The 20,099-nt window shown below is 43.6% G+C and overlaps 1 protein-coding gene across 1 annotated transcript in view; it reads right to left on the bottom strand.

Moving 5' to 3' along the window:
• Ints4 (integrator complex subunit 4) overlaps nt 1-13,010 on the bottom strand; it is a 73,262-nt gene extending 60,252 nt beyond the window's left edge. The window contains exons 1-4 of the mRNA XM_036187313.1: nt 12,867-13,010; nt 8,920-9,114; nt 5,896-6,013; nt 250-356 (exon numbers count right to left, since the gene is read on the bottom strand). Of these exons, the coding sequence (XP_036043206.1) occupies nt 250-356; nt 5,896-6,013; nt 8,920-9,114; nt 12,867-12,920 (474 nt within the window). The 5' untranslated portion in view covers nt 12,921-13,010. The remainder of the gene's footprint in view (nt 1-249; nt 357-5,895; nt 6,014-8,919; nt 9,115-12,866) is intronic.
• Nucleotides 13,011-20,099: the final 7,089 nt, after the last annotated feature.

The following is a 20,099-nucleotide window of genomic DNA, read 5'->3' as shown; positions in this document are numbered from 1 at the left end:
AAGCCAGCTCCTACAAGGTGTCCTCTGACTTCCACCATGTCCCCCACCCAATAAACACATAAATGTGTTTGTTTTAAAGAATTAATTACTATAGCACTTAGCTTTATTTCTACCCAACACCAGAACTAAAAAGAGCACTTTTACCATCACCGAGAGTCCTATACTCCTCTCTCTGAAGACTGCTCTGGGCAGATCTCACAGAGCTCCAACAGCCTCTTCGTTTCAGAATGAAGAGCATTATACTCTTACCTTGCAGGCGACATCCACTAATCGCACCTGGGTAGCTTGACTTTCTGGTAGTTTACTGCCAATTGCAAGCAACGTGTCTAACAGCTGAGCTAGGACTTGATGAGACTCTAGGAAAGAGAAAAGGTCGAGTTACAAAACTTCAAAAGAGGTCATTGCCAACACTAATTTACTTTGATAAGGAGTATAGACTCTTATTTGTTAATTTTTGTCACAAGGATCCTACTGCCCAGTCTTTCATCCCCTGAACTTAAAGGCTAAATATCCAGAGGATTTGGTCTTGACAATTTGAGGCTTCCATGGGACTGGGCTAACCTTTGACTGTGAGGTGTCTACTGCTCCCTGCTGACAGTCAAAGAACTATTCAGTTCCTTAAGTAGCTCTTGAGCGAGCATTCCCAGCTCTGCTTTTTATTGACGTGCTCCTCTCCTTTCTCCTTGCATTACTCTGCCTCCCACAGTCCAGGCTGGCCTGGAACACACCAAGTAGCAAAGGATAACCTTGAGTTCTAGGTCCTCCTCCCTTCCAGGACTATGAGCATGTGCCACCATACCTGACTCCATCTCTGCTTTGCAAACTGTTAGTTAGGGTTTCTATTGCTGTGAGAAAACACCATGACCAAAAGCAGGGTGAGGAGGAAAGGGTTCATTAGGCTTACACCTCATCACTGAACAGCACTGCTGTTCATCACTGAAGGAAGTCAGGACAGGAACTCAAACAGGGCAGGATCCTGGAGGCAGGAGCTGATGCAGAGGCCATGGAGGAGTGCTGCTTACTAGCTTGCTTCCCCTGTCTTGCTCAGCTTGCTTTCTTACAGAACCCAGGACCACCTGCCCAGGGATGGTACCACCCACCATGGGCTGGGCCCTCCCTCACTGATCACTAAATGAGAAATGCCTTACAGCTGGATCTCAAGGAGGCATTTCCTCAATTGAGGCTTCTTCCTTTCTGATGACTCTAGCCTGTGGCAGGGTGACTCACAAAACCAGCCAGTACACAAACCCACCTCTTCACTCAGTGGTTCTAGATCCTTCCAGTTAGCATTGATCTCACCCTCCACTTTGCTTCCACAGCTCACTAACTATAATCCTCTAAAACACACTTTTTGTGTCATTATGCATGGTACAATAAGCTCTGAGGAAGCAAGTATAAACTATATCTCAATATCCTCATCCAGTGCTTGCCAAGGAATTATAGCCCTCATATATATGCTGAACTAAAATGAAAAACTTTTAGTAGAGAGTATGAATCACACTCTTTGAACAAGGTATACAGTATGCTGAATATAACTAGGAGCCTCTTTATCTATGGTGTCCACAAGTATCAAGTTGACTTTAGTAATAACTTCACTGAGTTCAACTACGTGATCTCTATGATTCTGTCCTGTTCTATCTGCCGCACATCTTGGTAAGCCAGAAACTTAAAACTCAGAAGAGGGATAGATTAAATCTCTAAGAAATGATTAAGGGACAGGATTAGAAGACTTAGTAAAATAAATAAATAAATAAACTAGCCATGGACGGATGTTGTATAATCAGTCTCTTTTATTTTATTTATTTATTTTTAAAGATTTATTTATTATGTGTACAGAAGAGGGCGCCAGATCTCATTACAGATGGTTGTGAGCCACCATGTGGGTGCTGGGCATTGAACTCAGGACCTACTGGAAGAGTAGCCCATGCTCTTAACCTCTGAGCCATCTCTCCAGCCCCCAGAGTCTCTTTGAAAGGCTGGAATGGGTTAATATCAAAACTCTTTGTGGTAGTTAGAACAAGAATGGTCCCTATAGGCTCATACATTTGAATGCTTAGGGAGTGGCACTATTTGAAAGGATTAGGAGGTGTGGCCCTTTTGGAGGAAGTGTGTCACTGGGGATGGGCTTTGAGGTTTCAAAAGCCCAAGCCAAGTCCAGTGGCTCTCTTCCTGTTGCCTGTAGATCTGGATGTAAAACTCGAAGGTACTTCTCCAGCACCATGTCTAACTGCATGCCACCTGCTTCCCACCATGATGATAATGAACTAAACCTCTGAAACTGTAAGCAAGTTCTAATCAAATGTTTTCTATAATAGGAGTTGCTGTGGTCATGGTGCCTCTTCACAGCAATAGACTAAAGCTAGGAAGTCTACAAAGTAAGTTCCAGAACAGACAGGACTGTTACACAGAGAAACCCCATCTCAAAAAACCCAAAACAAAACAAAAAACCCACTGACTAAGAAGTTGAAGAGTTGATATCAGGAGTAGGGTATTGCTGTGACAAGCATGACCATGCTGCCTATTGGTGGAATATGGACTTTGGATTAGGAAAGCACTTGAACATTTTAAGCAGGGCTTAATGGGCCATACTAGTAGGAAGGTGGAGAACAGTGGTGCTGAGAACAGTGCAGATTACTGCAGCCCGACTCAAGAGGTTTCAGAGATGAGTATTAGCAAATGGCCTAGAGACCCACTCTTGTGACACTTTAGCAAAGAGTGTGGCTGCTTTCAGCTCTTGTCCAAAAATTCTGCCTGAGGCTAAATTGAAGAGTTTTGGATTAATGGCACTGGCAGAGGAGATTGGAAAACAGCCTGACTATTGCAGGTGGTTTTGAGTGGCCATTCTTCTGCAGATCTATAATGAAAAGAAGCAAGCTGAGCAAGGAAAAATACAAAATGCACAGTTTAAGGAGAAAAGGAGCACCAGGAAGTGTAATGGAGCTAAGGCCAGTGCTCAAGGAGATAAAATGTTTAAAGAAAAGCCTGATGCTAAATGGAATAAGTATGGTGGCCTCAGGGCAAGACTCCACCCAGCTAAGCTTCCAACTCGTAAAAAGGAATTAAAGAAATGCTTAAGGAGTAAAGGAAACACCCAAAATAGAAAGCTGGTGAAAAGGTATTTGAATGTGGGGCAAGTTCCAGCCCCAGGAAGCAGAAGAACTTGGCAGCTCCAGCCATGTAGTTCTGGATTTAGAGTCAAGGATACAAGAAAGGGGTTATGAAATCTCCCTCTGTGGCTAAGGAATGCTGCTGAGACCAGGCATGTGTCAGAGGTATTCCTACATGGAGGCCCAAGAGAGGCCATTGCCTGAAGTTGTGAAAGTGAATCCTGGAGACTCCAAGATATTGGAGATGGCAGAGTCAAGGGATACCTGCTGTCTTAGTTAGGATTTCTATTGCTGTGAAGAGACATCATAATCATAGCAACTCTTCTAAAGGAAAACATTTAATGGAGGCTGGATTAGTTTCAGAGGTTTAGTCCATTATTTTCATGGCATGAAGCATGGTGGTGTGCAGGCAGACATGGTGCTAGAGAAGAAGCTGAGAGTCCTACACCTTGATCCTCAGGCAGCAGCAGGAGAATGTGTACTGCACAGCTTGAGTATATGAGACCTCAAAGCCCAACCCCACAGTGACACACTTCCTCCAACAACCCCTTCTAATAGTGCCACTCCCTATGGGCCAAGCATTCAAACACAGGAGTCTATGGGGACCACACCTATTCAGACCACCACACCTGCCAGGGGAGCTAAGAGGGAGTGGAGCCAGCCCAAGAGAAAGAAGTGTGTTATAGTCAACAAAGCTGAAAGGAGGGCTGAAAATGGACATCAGACATGGAGATGCAGAGTTTAGAGTGTGCCCGGCTGGTTTTCGGTCTTGCTTTGGTCCAGTATTTCCTCACTATGCTCCCTTTCCTCCCTTTTGGAATGGTAATGTATATCCTATGCCATTATATGTTCAAAGTATGTGACCTACTTTTTTACTTTGATTTTACGAAGGTTTCAGATAAGAGATTGCCTTTAGTCTAAGAAGAGACTTTGAATTTTGGCTTTTACACAGTATTGAGACTGAGATAGACTATGAGGACTTTTGAAGTTGGACTGAATGTGTTTTTACATTTGCTATGGCCACAAGCCTACAGGGACCAGGGAGTGGAATGTGGTGGAATAAGAATGACAGCCATAGGCTCATATATTTTAATACTTAGGGTGTGGCACTGTTTGTTGGAGTAGGTGTAGCCTTGATGGAGGAAGTGTCACTGGGGATGATACACTTTGAGGTTTCAAAAACCCCAGCCAGGTTCAGAGGCTCTCTCTCTTCCAGATGTCTGGAGATCTGGATGTAGAACACTCAGCTACTTCTCCAGCACCATGTCTGCCTGCTGCCATGCTCCCTACCATGAAGATAATGGACTAACCTCTGAAACTGAAAGCAAGCTCCAATTAAATGCTTTCCTTTAAAAGAGTTGCTGAGGTCAAAAAAGAGAGTTGCCAGGTCATGGTGTCTCTTCACAGCAATAGTATACTGATGAAGACCCTTTTAAATATTTCCAGTTAAAGCTAAATATAAGAAAGGAGACATCAGGCAGTGTTGTCACATGCCTTTAATCCCAGCACTCAGGAGGCAGAACCAGGTGGATCTCTGTGAGTGTGAGGCCAGCCTGAGCTACAGAGCTCCAAAGCTACACAGAGAAACCTTGTCTCAAAAAAACCCAAAAAACCAACCAACCAACCAACCAACAATGTGTGTGTGTGTGTGTGTGTGTGTGTGTGTGTGTGTGTGTATTTATTTATTTAGAACCGCGCTTGGTGATGTACACCTTTAATCCCTAGCACTTGAGAAGGAAGCAGGCAGCTCTCTGTAAGTGTGAGGCCCATATGTTCTACATAGAGAGTTCAAGGCCAGCCAGAGCTACAAAGTAAGACCATGTCTCAAAAATACAAAAAAAACAACAACAAAAGAACAAAAACAAGCAAACAACAACAAAAACAAAACAAAAATACTTGGAATTGTTTTTTAAAGAGATAATAATACCTGCCTTCTATGTTAAATAAGTTATTCTAAATATACAGCACTTTGTAGAAGTCACAAATGAAAGTTATTAAGATAAAGCTATAGACAGAAAATAGAAACACTTTTTTTGAGACAGTCTCTAGCCTTGAACTCCCTATGCAGGCAAGGATGACCCTAAACTTTTGAGTCTCCCGCCTCTACCTCCAAGTGCGAGGATTACATCATGAGCCACCACGAGCAGTTTATGTGATCATAGGGATCGGACCTAGGACTTCATACATTCTAGACACACACTTTACAACTGAGCTATAACTTGCACAGCCTATGCAGTGATGGAGACTAAACCCACAGTTTCAGGAATGCTAAGTAAGCACTCCACAACTGAGCTGCAGCCCTATCATAAAATGGTATTTTAGCCCTAATACAAATACATGTACATATCTCTGTTGAACCATCTTCAAATTCCTTTTGAAGAACAAGGAGTGTGGCTTATGCCAGGGGACTCAGACTGAGGACTATGTCATCTTTCATGTCATCTTGGGTACCTAGTGAGTTGCAGGATAGCCTGGGCTAGAGTTAAGACCCAATTGTTTTGTTTTGGTGGCCTTTCCAGACAGGGTTTCTCTTTGTAACCACCCTGGTTGTCCTGGAACTGTAGACAAGGTTGGCCTCAAACTCACAGAGATCTGCCTACCTCTGTCTCCTGAGTGCTTGGATTAAAGGTGTGCACCACAATGCCCAGTTGAAACCCTATCTTGAAAAAAAAAAAAGCAAATAAAATGTTCCTTTTAATAACAACCAACACAAACCTTTGTTGTAAATTCTCTACATAAGAACTAAAAATTTCTTCTCTGACTATACAGCTTTCAAGTTGCAACTTACTTTCATTCTGTAGTATGTTAATGGCATCATCCATTATGCAGTCTGGAGAGAATCCTGCAGTCTTCGATAATAATCCCAACAATGATGCAATTTTCAGTCTCACAGATGGATCGTTTTCCTGGAGAAAAAAAAAAAAAACAACTGTCATTTGTGGTGATATTTTATTTGTATGTTAATGAATAAAGTTTACCTGGAGATCAGAGGAAAGAGTAAGCCATTTAAGTAAACAAAAATCAGGCAGTGGTAGCTCAAGCCCTTAATCCTATCACTTGGCAAGCAGGGTCGCTGTGTGTTCAAGGCCACACTAGTAGTCAGGGTGGTGACATACGCCTTTAATCCCAATACCAAACATAGAGATCTGGAGGTCTATACAGACAGGCAGTGACAAAAAAGTGAGGTAGCTGGGCTAAGAGCCAATGAGAGGCAGAATAGCAAGGCAATAAAAGCCTGGGTAGACAGGAAGTCGTAGCACTTGGAAGCTGTGGCATGGTAGGTAAGGTTAGCTGGTGGCTATTCCTATTTCCCTGATCTCTAAGGCTTTCACCCCTATATTTAGCCCTGTATTTTTTATTTAATAAGACCTCTTAGAAATTAGTCTACAGTCATTTGAAAAGCTACTCTTAGCTATCAAACACATAGTATACAGAAAACTGACATCCCAAAGGATATTCAAAGATCCAACTATTCTTGGGCTTCATTCTGAAAAATTAACTCATACAACTCAAGAGAGTTTCACTCTACCAATGTAACACTCAATACTGTAAATGGAAATTTTTACATCTCCATGATGTCGCTAACTTCTAAAACTAAAAATGTGCATTTGACATTAAAAGTACCCATCTCCACTATTCAGTCATTGTTGGATGTCACAGACATTTTCCCCTCCAACAAGGCTGGCACTGGACACTCAGCATCACTGCTGGAGAGTGGGGGTAGCAGCTGCCACTGTTATCACTAGAAAAACTCTACATCAACAACTTTTTTTGTAATCAGAGCCTGATTACAAAGTTGGGGCAGGAAAGTACAACTGACTGAAGATAGATCTGCAAGGGAGACAAAAATAAGATGTCTGCCATTTTAGCTTGAAAACTAGATTAACCTCCAAGATTGCTGGGCTAAGAAATTTCTCCCCACGAAACAAAAGAATATGTCCCTTTCTTCACCACACTGTGTGTGGCACAATACCCAATGCTGAAAAGATGATAAATGAATATATATGAGGGCTGGAGAGATGGCTTAGAGGTTAAGAGCACTAACTATTCTTCCAGAGGTCCTGAGTTCAATTCCCAGGAACCACATGGTGGCTCACAACCATCCATAATGAGATGTGGCGCCCTCTTCTGGCCTGCAGGGACACATGCAGGCAGAACACTATACATAATAAATAAATAAATCATTAAAAAATGAATATGTATGAAATTGGAGGAGGGGTGCCTTATCAATGTTGATGTTAAGTATTCTTTCTATACCAATGATAAAAGTATTTAAATTTGGGTTGGAAAAATCAAACTGCCATCTAAATGTGATCATAACCACCCCACACCTCACCTATGTATTTTTGTTTTTGTAGTTTTGTTTTTTTACTTCCCATCTATTTATTTACGTGTGTACACATGTATGCAGGTACGCATGTACCACAGCATCTGTGTGGCGGTCAGAAGACAACTTCTGAGAGCTGATTCACTGCTCCACCTTGTTGAGGCTCTCCTTTCTGTTGTACTACATACTGCAAGCTAGCTGGCCTACAAACTGCTAGGTAGTTCCCCTGCTTCTGTCTCCCATTTCTCCATAGGAATGCTGGGATTACAGGTGTGCTGCCAGCATCCAGCTTTCTGTTTGTTTGTCTGTTTGGTTGGTTGGTTGATAGGCTGGTTGGTTTGGTTTGGTTTTTTGAGACAAGGTTTTTCTGTGCAGCCCTGGCTGTCCTGGAATTCTCTCTGTAGACTAGGATGGTCTCAAACTCAAAGACCCACCTGCCTCTGCCTTCTGAGTGCTGGGATTAAAGGTGTGTGCTACCACTGACCTGACAGCATCCAGCTTCTTTATGTGGGTTCTGGGAATTCAATTCAAGTAGTCACGTTTATGTAGCAAGCACCTTTACCCCACTGAGCCAACCTCCCTGGCCTGGTTTTTGGTTTTCTGAGATAAGGTCTGCTTCTATAGCCCAAGATGTCCTGAAGCTCACTGTAGCTCAGGCTGGCTGCAATCTCTCAATCTCCCTGTCTCTACCTTCTCAGCACTGGGATTACAGGCATGCACCACAACCAGCTCATCTAGTTTCTAAGGAAGCAACAGACGCAACCAGGCCTAAAGCAAGGGAAAGGAAAACAGATATGGTCAAAAGACCTAAAATCCCACCTACTATGCCATTTAGTATGCACATTACTTTTGGAACATCGTTTTTGTACAATTAATCTTAAATTATAAGTGAAGAGAAAGAGAGAGTGCTTTGGAACCAGCCAGAGGAAGTATAAAGACAAACTCATTACAAAAATGAATGTAAACAGGAGCTACAGAGATGGCTAGGTGGTTAAGAGCACTTGCTCCTCTCGTAGAAGACCTGGGCTTGATCACCAATGGTAGCTCACAACCATTTATAACTCCTGTTCTAGGGGATCTGATGCCACCCTGGCTGCACAGCAAGGCATTCTATAAAAAGGAAAAATGCCACTTTACTCTAAAAACAAAGGAAGAGGGCTACTGCAGTAGGCATGGAGGCCTTAAACGGCAACAGCAGGATGATGGGCACACTAATTCCAGAGCTAAATGCAGAAAAGGGACATGGCTGATACTCTGTGATCTCACTCCTCTACACACAGAACTCACAGTCCTTTGAGCATGTCATTTGCATGCCTGTCTCCACTTACTACCCTGCGAGCCTCTGAGGATAGCATACACCTCATTTTAATCTCGGTATCCATGGTGCCTAGCATATGCATGAATGCCTTCCTGCTTCTCTACAACATTAACTCATTCTGCAGACAGACACAGCACTCTCTTACAAATAATCCCCCAGGTTCTTACCTTATAATAATGTTCCAAGAGAATCCTAACTACCCCCTCCACGCTTTCTGCCTCGACAGGTTTTCGGGCAAACTGGAGTAGGTACTGCAAGGCATCTGCTGGGGAGGTGGCTTTACACAGATCGAGGTGGAGAGCAGCAGATTTACTTGGTTTTGTTAGTCGGAGCTTCTTAGTAGCGATTTCCTCCTGCTGTTGCTGTAAGACAGTAAAGAAGGTAAGATGTGAAAACAGTCTGCAAATTTAACTTGGATTCATTTGGTGGAAATAATCTTTCCTTTCTAACACACAAGCTTAGCTAATAGAACTTTAGGAATATGGCATCATAGGGCCAGTGAGATGGCTCAGTGGGGAAAAGTGCTTGCTACCAAGCATGACAATGACCTGAGTTCCATCACCAGAACCCACATGGTGGAATATTTAAAAATGTTTAAGTTTGTATAAAAGGTAACCTGTCACCGAAGGTTCCTCAAGTCCTAACAAAATAGGCAGGCACAGACAAATGTCATAACCTCTCATTTCCTTTACTCTCTAATATATTACTTTAGTGTAGGCAGCAATGATCTCCCTCAAATTTGATCTGCCAGGAAAATTCTAGTCAGGAACATTATATAATATGAAAAAAAGCAGCTTTGAAGTCCAAAGAATTATACACTACTAGTTAGGTGAGGCTTTCTCATTTATAAGAAGAGCATCCCAATACCATTTCAAGGGGTTATGTGAGAAACCTAAATTATTCTATTTTGACTATACATACATATGATAAGCACTGGACACACACCAGTTTACTCTCTCTCCTCATTTTCATAACAAAGAAAAAACCACCAGAATACAAAGATTTCATTTCATCACTCTATGGTAACTACGCATACAAAATTTTAAAATGAGTTTTTCTGCCGGCTGGGTGTACACACCTGCAACCCCAGCATTCGGGAGACAGAGCGGGGCTCTAAAACACAGATTTAGTTCTCAATGTTACCTAGACTGCAGTTGGCTCAAATCGAGGAGTGATTTTGCCCTCAGGGGGCATGTAAGGAAGGGAATAATACCTGTCATTGTAACATTTTAGGGGGCCAGGTCCTATTATTTCTGCCATCAAGGAACACATACTGGTAAGGACACATACACTGGTGTTGTATGATATTTTGTTTGTGTTCTGACAAATGAAGCTTGCCTGGAGATCAGAGGGCTGAACTAGCCACTAGTTAACCATAGAGGCCAGGCCGTGGTGGCACACACCTTTAATCCTAGCACTTGGGAGGCTCAAGCCTTTGATTCCAGCACTTAGGAGGATCAAGCTTTGATCCCAGCACTAGGGAGGTGGAGATAGGATCTCAGCCCCACTCAGTCTAAGACAGGATCAACCACTCAGTCTGAGCATTGGTAGAGGTAAGAAGTCTCTAGTGGCTGGCTGCTCTGCTTCTCTGATCTTTCAGTTTTCACCCTCCATATATGACTCTGGGTTTTTATTGTTAAGACAAATTAGGATTGAGCTTCACACAGGCAGGTAGAGCAGTGCAGGGTGATGAGATCAAATAGCACAACAGAGCGGCATGGAAGCAGAAGAAACTAACCTCTTGTTGAACTTTCAATCAAGTCGTGAAGCAAAAACACAAGGCCACTCAGTATAGGATAAAAAGTCACAAAGAATGGCATACATTTTGTGTAAAATAGACAACTACAAAAGTTCAGAGATGTGTAGAGACATGGCATGCTACAAAAAGAATGTAGGAGAGAAGTGACACAATACAACAATGTAAACGCTCCAATGCCTCTACCTTAAAAAAAGAAAGCAAAACAGAAAGACAAACAAACCAACCCTGTTAGGCTGGCAAGCTTACAATATCTATATTTACCACAATAGAAAGAAAATGTGGTGGGGCTAGAGAGATGGTTTACTGGTTAAGAGCGCTTGCCGCTTGTTCGGAGGACCCAAGTTCAGTTCTCAGCACCTGGGTCAGGAGGCTCACAAATACGTTATCTGTCTAACTCCAGTTCCAGTGATTTGACACCTTCTTCTGGCTTCCACAGGCATGCAAACACATGGAATACATTCACACAGACATACACACCAATAAAAATAAATCTTTTACAAAGAAAGGGAGGGAGGGAGGAATACGGAGCTAGAAAATTCCAAAGGAAGCCACAGATGCAGGAGCTCTGAAAAGCTTTCGGACCCTTGATTCATTCAAAGTTCAGAACTAATTTCACAGAAAAGGAACAACAAAATATTAAAGCCAACTCTCAGTCAAAGCTATTATAAGAGGCTGCTGGGAATGTAGCTCAGTTTGTAGAGTAATGCCTAGCATGCTCAAGTCCCTAGGTTCAATCCCCAGCCCTGCATAAACCAGGATGTGGAGGCAGGTTTAGAAGCTAAATGTCAACAAGTTTGAGGCACCTGAGCTCTATGACACTTTGTGTTTGTTTGTTTGGTTGTTTGGTTGGTTGGTTTTTTGTTTTTCAAGACATAGTTTCTCTGTGTAGTCCTGGCTGTCCTGGAACTTGCTCTGTAGACCAGGCTGGCCTCAAACTCACAGAAATCCATCTGCTTCTGCCTCCTGTGTGCTGGAAGTAAAGGCTTGAGCCACCACCACCTGGCTCAGACCTTGTCTTTAAAAGAAAAAAAAAAAAAAAAAAAAGTTGGGCCTGCAGAGATGGGTGAGGGTTACTAGCACCTGCTCTTCCAGAGGACCCAGGTTCAATTCCCAGCACCCAGATGGTGGCTCACAGCTGTCTAACTCCAGCTCCAGGGACACAGATGCACTGTCTGGCACTCCAGCTATGTGCTCCCAAGAGGCAGGCACTCTGATGTATATTAGACTTTGTAGCCAAAGACTTCCCACCATACATAGTACACTGAAATCACTCAAGTATTTAAAAATATAAAAATATAAATAAAATCCCTCCTGTTGGATTAATGAATGAAGAAAAGGTTTCCAACAGACATGGTGATGCATGCCTTTAATCCTGGCACTTGGGAGGCAGAGACAGGCTGATTTCTGCATGTTCAAGAACAGCCTGGTCTCTCAAAAAATAAAAATAAAAAGAATCATTTTCCTAAATGGTACTGCTCTGCCTAAAGATCTAAGAATGCTGGTGATTTGCTGGCATAAACTGGGGGCTGGTCAGAAATCACCTCACCGACATAATGAATAGAATCTGCATTTTAACAAAATCCTCAGTAGCTCGGTGGTAGAACACCCGCCTCAGCGTCCACAAGGAGGTCCTAGGTTCAATCCCACTACTACCAAACACTAAAAAATAATTTTTTAAAGTTCTGCATCGCATTTTACATGTATCTGTATACATGAGGAAATGTGAGAGGCAGACTGAAGAGCTTTCTCTTCTACAGACATACTACAGAGCACACTGACAGTTCTGACAGGGAGTCGATCCTCCGAGGGAGGCTGCCGGTGCAGCGGTCCTGTGACCCTCACCTGCTTTGTCTGGGGCTTGAATTCTACAGACCCCTTGACCAGCCCCTTGGAGCTTTGCATACAGCCCACTTTGTCAATGAAAGTAGGGAACAAGAATTAGGAGGGATTCTGCCACCAGCCGAGGACAGAGGGATGCAAATATAACCCGATCTGGCACGACCAAGCCGTGAGATTAAAATGAGAAGAGTTTTTAAACTTATACAGCACTTTGTTTCTTCTAATAATTGTGTTTGTTGTTGTCCTGTTTTGTTTTGAAAGTGGGCTGGGAGTGTGACTCGGAGGTAAAGTGCTTGCTTAGCACGCTTAGGACCCTGAATTCTATCCCCAGAACTACAAAAAAAAAAGACTCCGCATGAGAACAGCGGCCTCGACCTAACACACCCCCTGACGTGCAGGCTGAGAGCCTGAACCTGAGCCGGTTACACAAGCTTAGGCGCCTATCTGGAGAACAGCGTGGGGTGAGGACAACCTTCCCGCGCCCACCGGTCCACGACCGTGCCTGCCAGAGCTTACCTGAACCACTTTAGTGAACTCCTCATACACCCGCTTTTTAAGGTGCGCCGCCATGGCTGCACCGGCACTCTCGGCTTCCGTACTTTCTGAGTGCGCCGTGGAGAACCTCTCTAGCACATCGAATGCCGCCGCTATCCCACAAGGCAGTGGGGGTTCCGGGTAGAGAGGCCGCTTCCGGAAGCTCGACTGCCCGGTCGCCCTGTGACTCGATTGGCTGCCTTGACTCCAGCGGAGCCGGAAATGTGGGCGCGTCCTGGAAGCTGGGCAGAGTCAGAGCCTGAGGCGGGGGGTCCGCAGCTGGAGGCAAAACGCGGAGCGGTGTTCTCCAGGCCGAGCTGAAGTTCCCGTCTCCCGTGGAGGTCTTAGTTCAAACTTTCCCCGGAAGTTCGTTTTCCATAGTTCCAGTAATTCAGAAGTTACCCATTAATAACAAATACCCGGGTGGTGGTGGCGCACGCCTTTAATCCCAGCACTCGGGAGGCAGAGCAGGCGGGTCTCTGCGATCGAGGCCAGCCTGGTCTACAGAGTGAGTTCCTGGACAACCGGAGTGGTTACAAAAAGAAACTCTGTCTCAGGGGAAAAAAAGAAAGAAAGAAAAAAGAAAACCACAATACCATTAATTTTGAAACAAACACACGCACAACAAAGCCAAAAAGCTTCCTGTAGAATTAATGAAAGGTTTAAGATCTTTTTCCTGAATGGTACTACTCTACAAGTGAAAATTAAGTGTGCTGGTGATCCTTCCGGGGACCAAGCCTCTGTCAGAACCGTCAGGGTGTTCCCTGAATCTCTGGAGAAGAGCCCAACACTTTGTCTGACAGCTGTAGAAGAGTGAAAAGAATCTTGAGACTGAGGATGAAGCCAAAAGCTCCTGTAGGGCTCCGGTGTTTGAACAAGTGGCCTCCACTAAAAACATGCTGATAACACCTAACCTGACAAAAACATGCTTACAATGGAATAAAACAATACAGAAACAAGAACAGCCTGTAAGTGAATGTATGTGGTGTTGTCAAGTTTTACAACCCACACACACAAAAAAAAAGCTAATGTGGGCTATTTAGGGGAGGGTACAGGAGATTAGTAAGTCTAGAGGACCCAAAACACATGAAAGATTGTCTTTTTTTTTTTTTTCCTTCTTTTTGTTTTGTTTTGTTTTCCAAGACAGGGTAGGGTTTCTTTGTGTAGCTCTGGCTGTCCTAGAAATCGCTCTGTAGACCAGGCTGGTCTCAAACTCACAGAGATCCCCCTGCCTCTGCCTCCCTAGTGCTGGGACTAAAGGTGTGCACCACCACCTCCCAGCAAAAGATTATCTTTATCCTATAGTCTAAGTGGAAAGAGACCTGAATAGATTGTTACAGAGCTACCAAAGTGTGCTGGATAAAGGAATATGGTTTAGAAAGGTCAACTTTCCTTAGGAGAATTTTTTTTTCATCTAACTTTATTTATTTATTTATTTGTTTATTTATTTGTTTATTTATTTATTTTTTGAGCTGAGGACTGAACCCAGGGCCTTGCGCTTGCTAGGCGAGTGCTCTACCACTAAGCTAAATCCCCAACCCCTTCATCTAACTTTAAAAGAGTACATTTTTCCAGAGAAAAAGACAGCATCTCAGACTTCAGAGATAACAGAGCACACAATGTGTCAAAGGAAATAATTAGCAAACATTACCTTGAATAAATATTAGCTGTTCTTACCATTCCAATATTTGGATATCCTATCAAATTCTAGTCACTAGTTACTCTCAAACTACTAGCTGGATGAGTTTGTACCTGTGCTCCTAACCCCAGGGAGACTGAGGTAGGAGGATCTCTTCTGGGCTAGCCTGAGCTTTATAGCAAGTTTAAGGCAAGCCTATGCTAACTATTATTCTATGTGTTAAATTAAGAAAAACTGAAACTAAAAGAAGTGATTCAAGAAATGAATATATGGTCAAAGTATAATGACATATTTATGAAAATGCCATACTGAAACCCATTCTTTTCTCTGCCAAACACAAATAAAAACAAAGCAATCTGTGGTGGCTCACAGCTGTAATTGCAGCACCCAGGAGGTCGAAATAGGAGAATCTGGAACTCCCCATCTCCGTATATAGTGAATTCAAGGCCATCCTACAGATAGGGAAAAAAAAAAAAAAAACCAGCCTCAAAATAAAACGAGTAAACGAATATAAACACTTGCTTCAACATCATAAAAGTGGAATGACCCTGAGATTAGCCTGACCTCTGTGCACAGATGACCCATGAAAATTCATGAAGCCTCCCATATTTCCAAAGCAGCACCTAAGCAGAAGGTTTTTGAAGGTTTCAGCTCCTCAAATTGGTGGCAAACACTAAATTAATAGGTGAGATCCTTGTGTGTATGAGAGGTTATCCATGGCAAGGTGCCTCTACCAGTTCCACCTTACTTCTTGAGACAGTGCTGTTTTGTGTGGTGATATTTTGTTTGTGTTCTAACAAATAAAGCTTGCTTGAAGATCACAGGGTGGTGCTAGCCACTAGTTAACCATAGAGGTCTGGAGGTCTGTACAGCCAGGAGACAGGCTGGGTGGAGAGAGGAAGAGATAAGGTGGGGCATAGACAGGAGCTTGCCACCTTTCAGGTCTGAGCAGTCTGTAGGTGAGAGGAGACTTTAGCTGCTGCTCTGCTTCTCTGATCTTTCAGAGAAGATCTCTACCCTGATATCTGACTCCGGGTTTTTATTATTAAGACCAATTAGAATTCTCGATACAGTTTTGGCTAGACTGACTCTAAATCCCAGTGGTGTCCTTACACTTTGCTACACCCAGTCTGGGTACTGGAGGTCTAAATTAAGGTCCTGGTCATTTGAAGGATTGTTCAAGATTGTTGTCAGGCCTCCACATGCATGCGCATACACACGTAAAACTGAGCAGAAGACACTAAGGAGATGGCTCAATCAGTTATGGACCTGCTGCACATTGGAATCTCTGCAGCCATATAAAAGCCAGGCACAGTGGAGTGGATCATCCTCAGTACTAGGGAGTCAAAGACAAACAGAGCTTATTGGGCAGTCAGCCTAGCCAAATATAAGCCCCAAGTCTAGTGAGAGTACCTGCCTTAAAAGTGCTGGTGTGCGCGCGCGCATACACACACACACACACACACACACACACACACACACACACACACACACACACACACACATATTGTTCAAATCTTAGATGGTCTTTTAATAAAAAACCCTGTACCAGATATTGAGGTAAAAGCTGAAAGATCAGAGAAGCAGAGCAAGCCACAACCGCCACCTATTACCTCACTAACTCCACGAATCCTCTGACTGAAATCCTCTGAGTCCTCACCCGAAAGGGTCTCAGCTGAACCACTTCAATTCCTGTTTCCTCACGCCTTATATACCTTTCTCCACCCAGCCATGGCACTGCCTGGGATTAAAGGCAAGTGTGCTTCCCAGTACTGGGATTAAAGGTGTGTGCCATCACTGCCTGACTCTGTTTCCAGTGTGGCCTTGAACTCACAGAGATCCAAACAGATCTCTGCCTCTCAGAGTGATAGGATTAAGGGTGTGTGCCACCACTGTCTGGCCTCTATGTCTAATCTAGGGGCTGGCTCTGTCCTCTGATCCTCAGGCAAGTTTATTAGAGTACATAGTACACACACACACACACACACACACACACACACACACACACACACCTTTGTAAAAAGCCAAGCTAATGGATGGATACTCTAGGAGGGATGACATTCACATACCAGGTTTTTCTCACCAGAGAACAGGAGTAAACTGTGAAGTAACCCTTCTCTTCCACTTGCTTCCACTTCTGCTCTGACAGATCTCTGGGGAACGTCTCTAGAGCTCGCCACCCTAGTCTTCATCTTCAACTGTCATCGTTCCTTCACAAATGTATTGTTCTTTGTGTAAAAAGTACGAAAGCACCATTTTCTTCGGACTTCGCTGTGTGTGTGTTTACATGTGTGCGCGCAGCAACAATCCTGCTGCCAGCTCTATGTGTAACCCTGGCAATGTGACTTTGAGACTTCTTTCATTAAAACACAGGCTCATCTGGATGTGGTGACACACACCTTTAATCTCAGCACTCCTGAGGCAGAGGTATGCAGATTTCTGTGAGAGTCCAAGACCAGTCTGGTTTATATAGTGTGTTTCTGGCCACTAAGTAAGACTCAGGTCATTGAAAAAAGAAAAGAGAAAGAAGAAAAAAGAAAAGAAAAGAAAGGTAGAATCCATCTTCCCAGCCTTTGAGTTTTGGTTGGCATTAAAAATTGCCAGCAGAATATGGCAGAAGTAACAATGTAATAGATTTGATTTACGCATTAGTGTGTGCCTGCCCTTTGGAAAAAGATTTGAGTATACTGTCCCTGAAACGAATCTGCCTTCCATCCCATGGGAGAGAGTCACATCAGCCTGAAATAACTCCAAGAATGGAGGGATATACTAGTTTATTACCCCATTGTGTAAAGTACATCTGCTTCTAGCCTCTCAGCAGATTTGTAAACACCCACAAACAAAGCTGTTGGTGCCATTTGCTCAGAAATGACAGAATGTCTCCCAACAGTTTGTCACAGTTAGCAGAGCTAGCTGATTTGCAGTGCAATAAATCTGCCACTACAGAGTGCATGTGGGATGGAGAGGTAGCTCCGTTGTAGACTATGTGTCTATCATGTATGAAGCCCTCTATTCAATCCACAGCATCCCCAAAGGAACCAGATGTGGTGGCACTTGCCTATAATACCTGCATTTGGGAAGTGGAACCAGGAGAATAAGGAGTTCAAGGTCATCCTCAGATACATAGCAATTTGGAGGTCAGCCTACATTACATGAGACCTTGTTTCTAAAAGAGAGTCCCCTGCAAAATGATGCACTTTCAGGAGCTAAGTATTAGTCTTTCCTATGGACAGGTGGGATGTATATCAGATCAGTGGCAAAATTAGCTTCGATGGGAAGAGTCCACATTGTAAAACCCATCCCTAGCCTCCAACCTGCCTTTGTAGCATTTTGTTGATTCATTACTTTATTAAGCAAGCATGCAAGGAACTGGTTAAAAAGGCTGACTGACACTCATAGGTAGGACCATTGTGTCCATTAAGTTTTTAGAACCCCTTCTGGAATGGATGCCCTCTGGTGGACACACATAAAAAAACAGTATTTTCTCTCAGCCCTACTTGTCACCGGTCTCTTCCTCTTGCCTTATCCTGACTTCCATGACTTGGCTGTGGTAAGTCCACCACAGGCTCATGTGTTAGACCACATGGTTCCTAAAGCACCTAGTGAGCTGTTTGAGAAGTTGTGGAAGCTTTAGGAGGCCAAATTAGAGGAAATGGATCCCTGGGGATCAGGTTGAGTGGCCTGACTGTTTCCTGACTGCTGTAATCACTTCCTCATGCTCCCTCTGCCACAGCCTCAGCTGGGCTCACTGCCTAAGCCTCTCCACTTCCCAAACCAGCTAAAACAAACCCCTCTTCCCTTCAATTGCTTTTTATCAAGTATCTGTTCCCAGTGATGGGGAAAGTAACCAACACTGACCGACAAGACGGATAGGAATGGACTGGGTCCATTGTGTCTTAGGACCAGCATTACAGAGGGCTGCACAGTGGGGAGGGGCAGAGGTGAGGTGGTGCTGGGAGACAGGGAAGGATGGAGAAAATAAATAGGAATTGAAAAGGATGGGTACCCTAGTGTAACAGTGTGCATTTGGAAACAAACAAAAAACAAACAAAAAACCAAAAAACTTGGTGTAGTGCTTTGAACTAGGATGTCTCCATTAGGGCAAACTAAACTACAGAGATTTTTACCTCTTTGCACTTTTCTTTTGGAGCATGGCAGCTGTGTTTAGCATTGTCTTAAGATTTCATCTTCCAGCTCTGCCATTTTCTTCAGTTAGTCAAGCAGATACGCAGTCTTACACATAAAAGAAACATATTGGGGCTGGAGAGATGGCTCAGCAGTCAAGAGCACTGACTGCTCTTCCAGGGGACCCATGTTCAATTCCCAGAAACCACATGGCAGGTCACTACTGTGTATAATTCTAGGATCCAACACCCTCACATAGACATACATACAGGCAAAACACACACACACACACACACACACACACACACACACACACAGAGAGAGAGAGAGAGAGAGAGAGAGAGAGAGAGAGAGAGAGAGAGAGGTGGAGAGGTGTCTCAGTGGTTAAGAGCAGTGGCTGTTCTTCCAGAGGACCCAGGTTCAATTCCCAGCACCCATATGGCAGCTCATACCTGTCTGTAACTCCAGTTTCAGGGGACCCAACACCTTCACACAGACATACAAGCAGGCAAAACACAAATGTACATGAAATAAATATTAAAAGAAGAAGAAATTACTATCTTTTCATTTGTTTGTTTGTTTTTATTTTTCGAGACAGGGTTTCTCTGTGTAGCTTTGGGGCCTGTCCTGGAACTCACTCTGTAGACCAGGCTGGCCTTGAACTCACAGAGATCTGCCTGGCTCTGCCTCCAGAGTGCTGGGATTAAAGGTGTTCGCCACCACTGCACAGTTGAAACATACTATCTTGAACATTGTTTTTTGGGAATTTTGTTTGTTTGTTTGTTTGTTTGGTTGGTTGGGTTAGTTTGGTTTGGTTTTTTGAGGGTTTCTCTGTATAACTGTCCTAGAACTCACTTTGTAAACCAGGCTGGCCTTGAACTCACAAAAGTCCACCAGCTTTTGCCTCCTGAGCGCTGGGATCAAAGGCATGTGCCACCACCGCCTAGATATCTTGAATTTTCTTGATACTTTTACTTTTCTCCTCCTCCTCCTCCTCCCCCTTCTTCTTCCTCTTCTTCCTTTTCCTCCTCCTCTTCCCCTTCCTCTTCCTCTTCTGCCTCCTCCTCCTTCCTCCTCCTCCTTCCTCCTCCTCCTTCCTCCTCTTCCTCCTCTTCCCCTTCCTCTTCCTCCTCCTCCTTCTTTATTTTTTCTTTTTTGTTAAAAAGAGGCCAGGTGGTGGCACACACCTTTAATGTCAGCATTTGGGAGGCAGAGGAGGCAGATCTCTGTGAGTTCAAGAGAAACTCTGTCTTGAAAAACAAGTAGAAGGAGGAGGGGAAGAGGAAGTGGAGGAGGAGGAGGAGGAAGAAGAAGAAAGAGAAGGAGAAGAAGAAAAGGGAGAGGGCATTGTATTGAATGAAATGATTACTTATTTCTTCAATAATTTGAAACCACTAGTAATGATAATTCTAATTCTAACTGCTGCATAGCATTGAACTATATAGGCATAA

This window comes from Onychomys torridus, chromosome 1 (assembly GCF_903995425.1).
Source record: "Onychomys torridus chromosome 1, mOncTor1.1, whole genome shotgun sequence".
Classification (NCBI taxonomy): domain Eukaryota; kingdom Metazoa; phylum Chordata; class Mammalia; order Rodentia; family Cricetidae; genus Onychomys; species Onychomys torridus.
Note: the sequence above shows the minus strand (reverse complement) of the source record. Positions and strands in the feature narration are given on the sequence as shown.